We start from the raw sequence: 9,233 nt of genomic DNA, 5'->3' as shown, positions 1-9,233 counted from the left end.
TCCTGAAGTTACTGTAAAGTTTTTAGTTCCTGAAGTTACTGTAAAGTTTTTAGTTCCTGAAGTTACTGTAAAGTTTTTTAGTTCCTGAAGTTACTGTGAAGTTTTTAGTTCTTGAAGTTACTGTAAAGTTTTTTAGTTCCTGAAGTTACTGTGAAGTTTTTAGTTCCTGAAGTTACTGTAAAGTTTTTAGTTCCTGAAGTTACTGTGAAGTTTTTTAGTTCCTGAAGTTACTGTGAAGTTTTTTAGTTCCTGAAGTTACTGTGAAGTTTTTAGTTCTTGAAGCTACTGTAAAGTTTTTTAGTTCCTGAAGTTACTGTAAAGTTTTTTAGTTCCTGAAGTTACTGTGAAGTTTTTCGTTCCTAAAGTTACTGTAAAGTTTTTTAGTTCCTGAAGTTACTGTGAAGTTTTTAGTTCCTGAAGTTACTGTAAAGTTTTTTAGTTCCTGAAGTTACTGTGAAGTTTTTTAGTTCCTGAAGTTACTGTGAAGTTTTTAGTTCTTGAAGCTACTGTAAAGTTTTTTAGTTCCTGAAGTTACTGTAAAGTTTTTTAGTTCCTGAAGTTACTGTAAAGTTTTTAGTTCCTGAAGTTACTGTAAAGTTTTTTAGTTCCTGAAGTTACTGTAAACTTTTTTAGTTCCTGAAGTTACTGTAAAGTGTTTAGTTCCTGAAGTTACTGTGAAGTTTTTAGTTACTGTGAAGTTTTTAGTTCCTGAAGTTACTGTAAAGTTTTTTAGTTCCTGAAGTTAATGTAAAGTTTTTTAGTTCCTGAAGTTACTGTAAAGTTTTTTAGTTCCTGAAGTTACTGTAAAGTTTTTAGTTTCTGTGAAGTTTTTAGTTCCTGAAGTTACTGTAAAGTTTTTTAGTTCCTGAAGTTACTGTAAAGTTTTTAGTTTCTGTGAAGTTTTTAGTTCCTGAAGTTACTGTAAAGTTTTTTAATGGGAGTTTTTCTTTGGCCTCACTTTCTTTTCTTTCTTTCCTCACTTTCATCTATTTGAAGGGTTTCATTCAACAACGTAATATCATCATCCAATTTGAAAAAGAAAACAACATGAAATTCCTCATTCACAGGACACGTACAGAGCTCACTGACTCTCAATTTAAGCAGTAATCCAGAGTGGGATTTACTTTAATACCTGCAGTCTTTTTGGAGGAGTGTCAGGTTTTTCCCCCTCATTTGAAAACAAACTTGTCATTTCTTGTCACATGCTGCCCTCTACTGGTGAGAATAAACCATTAGCAGAGGGTTGATAGAGTCCTGCTTCACTGTGAAGACATTAAATGGGAGTGTGAGTTTTGTAGTTCATTAAATTACTGTAAAGTTTTTTAGTTCCTGAAGTTACTGTGAAGGTTTTTAGTTCTTGAAGTTACTGTAAAGTTTTTTAGTTCCTGAAGTTACTGTAAAGTTTTTTAGTTCCGGAAGTTACTGTGAAGTTTTTAGTTCCTGAAGTTACTGTAAAGTTTTTTAGTTCCTGAAGTTACTGTGAAGTTTTTAGTTCCTGAAGTTACTGTAAAGTTTTTTAGTTCCTGAAGTTACTGTAAAGTTTTTTAGTTCCTGAAGTTACTGTGAAGTTTTTTAGCTCCTGAAGTTACTGTAAAATAATGAAATCCTCCTTCACTGAGCTGACTTATTGAAAATCGGTCATGTTTGAACTTTAAGTTGTTTGATGAATCATTTAGTTTGATTATACAACTGCTGTTCAAATGTTCCAGATCTGGTTCCTTGATTCAAGTGTTCAGTTGTCACACATAAGCTCTTGCCCAGTTTCTTGGAGTTTATTTCTCATTTTTGCCATCCTTGATTTGATCCATCTTGTGTCCTTTATTTTCTGTGAAGACCACAGAACGAATGCATTTGTAAAAATCTTCCCCCCCTCGGTCTTTAGCAGCCTGTCAGGAGAAATTATCTGCCTCAATTAATATGAACCAATATAGAACTACAGAGGAATGCAGGACATCATATTTTCCACAGTACTCAGTGCAGTGTTTCTCAACGTGGGGTCCGGGGATCATCAGGGGTCCTTGAGGGGATTCCAGGGGATCCCCAGCAAAGTGATAAATTTTTAAATTTTAACACAATTAGAGAGTGAAAAAGAAGGACCGTTTTGATCATAGTTTCTGTCATCTCTCTCCCTACAATACAGATAGTCATGGGATTCTGGACAAAATCATGTGACAATAAAAATATTATCAGATTTGGGTCCGAGAGACAAAATCTAATCAAATGGGGGTCTGTGGCTCTAATGTGGACTAAATTAGGGTCCTTGATATGAAAAAGGTTGAGAATCACTGACAGACACACACACACACACACACACACACACACACACTACTGCCCTGTTACACTGGTGAAGAAATCCTAAAGACAAATTCACTCATTTAGCCCTAGAAATAACATTTTGCCTAAGATTTCCCCATGTCATTTGATGCATCTTGTTCTACAGTTTTCCACCATGTTGTCATTTGCATTGTAGTCTAATTTAGCAGTCTTGACTTTTCATCTTGATTTTGTTTTGAGGCAAGTCTTAATTTTACCTTACCTGTTCATATTTGTCATGTTTTCATTATTGTATTTTACTAGTTCTTAAGCACTTTGTTTTATCACTAGACATCCGGGCCACATGAGATGGTGAAAGCAGATCACACACACAAACAAAGATCAGTAGGTTGGATGTTTCCCTGCAGGAAATCTGATACATTTTCTATCTTGTTACTGTCAGTCTATTGTTCTCAATGCTCTGAGGAAGACAGTGGAAACGCGTAAGCATTGCTCTGCAAAATAAATACGTTTAAATTCTACAAGCGGTGGACCACTTTGTCGGCAGTTGTGGACCATTTTTCACATTTATGCCTCCACCCTGGGACCAGCACCCCAAACTAACAATCTAAGAAAGGCTGCCAGCAGTTTACTTCCAATTACACATTTTCTATCTTGTAACAAGGAGGTAATTCATCTCAACTTCAGTATTTATTTGGCCCCAAATGGCCCTTGCTGTAGTCAAGTGGAACTATCTACTACATAATATCGGTTTCATTTTGGTTCAACTGATTATTTTAACCATGTAACTAGAAGTTGACGGAACATATTTAGGGGACTAAATGCAGGGAAGTAAAAGTTCCAGACTCCACAAGACAATTTAATTCAAAGGATGACGAGGAAAACTGAGGCTGGAAACATTCCAGCCAAGTGAGACAAAAACTCAGATTGAGATCGTTAATTGGACGCATAACCAGAGGGATATTTCTCAAAGCACATATAGCTGGAGCAGAGAAAATGAGAAATAATGACAATGGCTACTGCTGTTTTCTCCATTTTGTTTATTTTACAAAGTTTCCACAGCTGCAACTCCACACTCAGAAGTTCCTGTGAAACGGGAAAGAGGTAGAAAGGGAAAGATTAGTGCAATATTCAACTTCATTTTCAAGCATCAAAGAGCAACCATTTCTAACAGATACTGACCTAATCAGTACTAACCCTTCAGCCTGTAGGAATAACATCACAGATCATTTACAGAAATGAAGAAAGCTTGTTTTCTCATTGATGCCCACCAATATGAAATTCTACACTGTTTAACCAGTTTAAGCGCCCAGCGGTCTTGAAACTTAATGACCATGCACACATTCAAGTAAAAACAACTATGCAATAACTAGTCAGTAGCACCTAATACACCACTACTGGTTAATAAAAATTAGCCAGTAGAATAGAGCCAGATTTGAACAAACCTGGTTCTATTACTGACAGGTTATATAGGGCGTAACCCCTCCTCAGGGTTCTTGGACATTTTGCTAATCAAAATCCATGACCATACCATGTGTAATTACAATGGTCAATATTTGTCAGTTTTTCTTTAAAGGTCGCCTTATTTTCCTCAATAGCTGAGCTGCAAAATCCAAGTCCAACTAATCCTGGAGACTAAATTAATTTGGGGTTTTATGTTTTGTTTCAACAGGGAAGCTACATCCACTAAGAACCAAGCTTGACAAACATCTGACCAGGTGAAAAAATAAGGCGATAAAGCCATCAGCACTTTGCAATGCATTTAGTTTGGGAAACAATTATTAAAATGCACAACTGACCCCCACCCCCCATGCTTCCCTGCTGTTCCTCCCCTCCAAACTGGAACAACCTCGGCTCCAAGCGACGGATCAGCTTGATCAAACTAAAAACTCATGCCAGCTGCATATTGACATCACACTGCCCTAGTCACATAATTAAACTGTGATCATGTCCATATAAAAAGCATCAAGCAAAACTGGACAGAGTATTTTGTCCCAGCCAAATAAACTACACTGTACAACAGGGACTTAGTCATGGTGGATGAAATATGGAACCGATTGCAATTCTAACTATTGATAAGCAGGAAACTAGTTGATCATCTACCTTATTGTTCTTGTTTATGTTCTTATTTAAGCATACCCTACTATACATTACATATTGTACAAACACACTCCACTCTAAAATCCCATAAAACTCTTTACTGAGACTACGGCTATACCTAAGCTGCATCTCTGTTGCACTAACAGTCACAGTAATGAACGCACTCTTGGTAGTACTGCTATAGTTACACAGTATTAGCACAGTCTCTTACTTTGAGACAATGGTGTCGGTCTTTGCCAGCCTCAGGAGGGAGTCATCAGCCTCACCCTGCGGGACAAAATCACTTTACTCCACATTTATTCAACCAGACTTGTTCATTAATAAGCAACGCTTGATGATGCGCAACAGGTGTCATGAGGGAATTTAAAATTAGACAGATATGAGAAATATATCATATATCAGAACAGACCGGGCAGCAACAAACAACACTGAGACAAGCATGGAGTAGAAGTAGACATAAGCTTTGGGCGTTAACAAAAGACAATCACATATAAGAGGCAGGTTTCCAACACGGATCACAAGGTGTTACGACCACATCCAACATCTTACACCCCGGTCAGGGCCGTTACACCTCCAGTTACCCAACAGCACCGTGGTGCCAGCCTGGTTCCAGACTCCTGAATTTATTTTGTCGAGCGATTCAGAGAGTCTGGTGTTTCCCCTGTCAACGGCTTGTTCTCATTCGGAGAAACAATTAAGCCAATCACAGCCTTTGTGGGCGGGATTAAATTTTGAACCGTTCATGCAACGGTTTGTCATTGGTGTTTCGGCAGAATAGATTTGTTGAAATCACCTCGTTAACCAACATGTTGTCTTTGCAAAGACAATATTTGTCAAAATTGACTGACATTCTTGGTCAGTTGGTAAATGTCCGCCAACCATGGATGTAGAGGCTGACTAGGGCTGGGCGATAAATCGATTTTATCAATTAATTCGAATTTATGGTTTAGGACGATGTGTAAAAATGAAAATCGAGATTCACATTAACCTGGGTAAATACGGCACGGATCGCTCTCTGTCAATCAAGCCCCACCGCTTCCCTGAGCTTCCGCAGTCGACAACAACGCCCACCGAGATCATATGTTTTTCATACACTTAGTTTGTTTTTAAGAAAAAAAAATTGATTAAAATTGTAAATCGGGTGTAGGTGTAAAAAAAATTGGAGATTTTATTTTTAGGCCATATCGCCCAGCCCTAAGGCTGACTGGCTGCAGCATCATGTGGCGTCAGAGTGGCCGGATACATCAGTCACTAGTGATTGGTTCGGGGAAAATCAACCCCCCCCACACAGAAAACAGCTAACGAGGAGGAAATCTCAGGCTGAATATCAGGCTACCGTGGTACTAAAGCCCTAATCACATGGGACTTGTATTTATGTCGGGTCCTCATGTAATCGCTTTCAACAGGTTTGAAACCTGTTGAAAAAACCCCAAACCTGTTTTGTGAAACACATTCACACAGTTTTAGTTTTAACAGGAGGTCGCTGTCGTCACCAAAATACAGAAGGTAATTTGTGTTGGAATCGACTTCAGAAATTACAGACATGACAGATTCACGCAAAATTAAAATCACCAACGATCTACAACTCACTGGGCGGTAGATTAGTCCTGTGCAAATAGGGCTGAAGACTGAACGCACAAAAATGTTTTTGACAGCAGACAGAGTTTAGTGCAGCAGACATTCAACTGAAAAATCATCATACACATACCATTCTACGGATGGCGCCGCAGATAGCGTAGGTCTTGAACTGACCGTTGAAGCGACCGGTCACCTTGTCAACCTGCAGAGGAAACCGTGACCTGGATGAGCTCAACAAGAACCGACCAACTCCAAAACTACCAGAGTCTCCAGGAACAAGCGACAGAAACATTTGTTGCAGTAAAACAGTTTTCACTCAACAGTTTTTAGTAAATACTACAAGGGCTTAGGTACTCAAAAATCTAATAAAAGCACAACATTTACCATTATAACACTGTCCTTTGACTTACAACTCATTACACAACAATTTTGTATCCTGAAAAGTATTGAAAAATCCCACCCTGTGTTGAAGCATATGAGCTACAAAGTGTGTTAATCCATGACTCCAACCCACCGCTGACATTAATGGATTTGAACACTTAATCCTAGTCAACTCACTGTCCACACTACCTGCTTAATTAAAACAGTGGCCAAATACACACTTTGATGAAGTATTTCAGTGCAAATTTAAGAAATACTACTACATTACTACCAGGCATTCTTTATGTTAAATAGTTGTGCATAAATGAAATACTATGTATATAATGAAATAGTAGTGGAATTTCTCCACGAGGATCAATAAAGTGCTATCTTAGCTCATCTTAGTGAGTCAAAAGGCTGCGACTGACTGAAACAAGTCATTTACCTCAGCAATGTTGATCTGGATGGAGGCATGGTCCTTGGCTCCAATGATTCTGTTGCTAGCAGAGCTGCAAAACATAACATATATTTTTTTTTAATTTATTTGTGAGGAAATCCCATTCACATTCATTGTAAACACCAATCAAAGGTGTGGACATCTCAGGTATGGATAAGATATTCAGACCAAGATGCACAGGCTAAAATGGGCAATTTTGTTTTAAATCATAACCAAAATCCCTTCGTGACACTGTTTTTGCCCAGTTGCCAATGATTTCTGTTCACTATAGATGCTGAAATCAGTTGGACCGGCGGCTGCTCGTGTTTCATCCCCTTAGGATTAACTTTATCCAGGTTTGGAGGTTCACTCACCATTTACGTGGGACGTACAGGTCCACGAATTCACCAGCGTCGTTCTGCATGTTTAAAGATCGGATAGGCGGTCGACTACAGGATCTGAGGGAGACAATCAGACACACATTCACTTAAAAACCAACCTAGGCTAGCTAGCTAGCTGACAACCACAGAAAACGGCAGCTGGTTGTTACGAAGCGCACACAAAGCTCCCAACAAATATCACCGGTGCTCAGGTAATAAAATATCACTGTCTAGCAAAACGCAACTTTGTCCCAGGTGTGGGTCCATCCAGAAAATAGCAAGTTCAACAATATTGGCTTACTAGCGAGCAAGCATCGCTATTAGCATGCCGAGCGCACATGTGGCTTCAGACAGCTAGCCTGCCAGCAAACTTCCAAGATTTACACTAAAATTCAGCGACAACCCCAAAAATAATATCACTCTACAGCTAGATGAGCACCTTAACTTTAACAAATACCACAGAAGTGTCGGTTATATCCAAGTTTAATGTGATATTTTCACATTTTAAGACGAGAGCTCACGCGAAACCCACCGTATGCGACAAATGGCCGACGGGAAAGGAAGTGGCTGCGACCCGGAAGGAGAAAGTCTCCCTCCAGTGTAACTACTTCCTGTTGGCGGGTGATGACAGTCGCCGCCTGCTGGATTTATGTACTTTTTTTGTTTGTTTTGTTTTGTTTTTTGAACGTTTTTTTTTTATTTTTTTTTTTATTTTATTATCATAAATTTAACATCAGGTACGAAGTCCTTACAGACATGTCACAACAATCAAGTAACCATCAATCAAAGAAACTAAATACAAAGCCAGGGGACTAAACATAAATTCACATTAATAGAAATACACTGAATGACTTCATTGTGTTAATTAGACCCTCCAGGATCATCCGCGGAAAAAGCAGCATTCACAAAACATGAATTTTTCAAAATTACCACTAAACAGATATATTGCACATATTTTTTATTATATTTTTATTATATTTTTTTCATAAATAATAATAATAAGATAATATTCTCTGACTTTATTAATATTATATTTATTGATGCCAAACAATACATTTTCTAAGCGTAGAGTGAAATCAGAGTCAATATTATCAATAATAAACCTGCATAAGTCTTTCCAAAGTTTTTTTGAGTGGGCAGGATTTATGCTGTCACCTCTTAATTAATGCAAAATCCCATTAAAATGAGTTAAGAGAGTTATTAATGGAGGAGACCCCACCAAAACCCCCTTAAACTCCCCTTAATTTTTGACTCCTTATACGTTCTAATTTAAAGTAAACTTCAGGGAGACAGGGACTTTCCATTAATAACTCATTAATAACTTGTAAACCTGCACAAAAGGCATGAAAAGAAAAATCCCTTAATTTCTAGTGTCTCCACAAACCAATCCATGAATAAATCCCTTAAAAACTCATGACACTAACCATACATTTTTAAAGCTACGTTAATTTTAATGGGTAATTAATGTTTATCTAATGAGAAATTAAGGACATGTTGTGAGGGATAAAATTAAGGGGTTTGTTTTCGTAGTGCAGTTAGACACCACTAGGCTAATAAATTTAACCCCTCATACCCTGGGTTTCCCCTTAAAATTTCTCTTAAGTAGCTTCAATGTTAGACAAAACGTTTGTCCAAACTGTACGACAGCGTCTCATCCATATTCTGTATCTGCTGCTCCAGCGCCTCATTGAAACTATAGCTGCTTATGTTGAGTGAAATATTCAGATCAAAGACGCCATTTTGTTATGGCTGCACCGTTATTTCAAATGGAAAAGTCTTGTGGGTCAATTTCTAATAATTTCCCTGTAACTCAGCCCGACATGTTTGGTATCTTTGGAAACCTTGGGATCTGGACTAGAATTTAAAATAAAGTTCTGAGCCTATATTGCACTCTTGTATTATTTTTACTGCTGCTACATCAATATGTTACTTTATCATTGTTTTTATTCATATCTTATTGCTGTATTGTTTTATTTTTTCTTTTCATTTATGTATCTTGTGTTCTTATGTGTGTTTTTTTTATTTCTCTTAATGCTGTTTTATTACTTTCTCTTATTACTACAATTTTGTATTGCTTTTCTGTGAAGCCTATTGAGCTGCTTGTG

At 37.7% G+C, this 9,233-nt stretch overlaps 1 protein-coding gene across 1 annotated transcript; it reads right to left on the bottom strand.

The window, feature by feature from the left end:
- Positions 1-3,297: 3,297 nt before the first annotated feature.
- On the bottom strand, positions 3,298-7,732 carry rps21 (ribosomal protein S21). Its single transcript, XM_071895885.2, has 6 exons — positions 7,661-7,732; positions 7,123-7,206; positions 6,758-6,821; positions 6,083-6,154; positions 4,586-4,641; positions 3,298-3,360 (listed from the first exon to the last, which is right to left on the bottom strand). Exons 2-6 carry the CDS (start codon positions 7,170-7,172, stop codon positions 3,351-3,353), a joined length of 252 nt encoding a protein of 83 aa, XP_071751986.1. The 5' UTR covers positions 7,173-7,206; positions 7,661-7,732; the 3' UTR covers positions 3,298-3,350.
- Positions 7,733-9,233: the final 1,501 nt, after the last annotated feature.

Source organism: Centroberyx gerrardi, chromosome 14 (assembly GCF_048128805.1).
Source record: "Centroberyx gerrardi isolate f3 chromosome 14, fCenGer3.hap1.cur.20231027, whole genome shotgun sequence".
Taxonomy (NCBI): domain Eukaryota; kingdom Metazoa; phylum Chordata; class Actinopteri; order Beryciformes; family Berycidae; genus Centroberyx; species Centroberyx gerrardi.
This window is presented reverse-complemented; position numbering and strand designations above follow the sequence as displayed.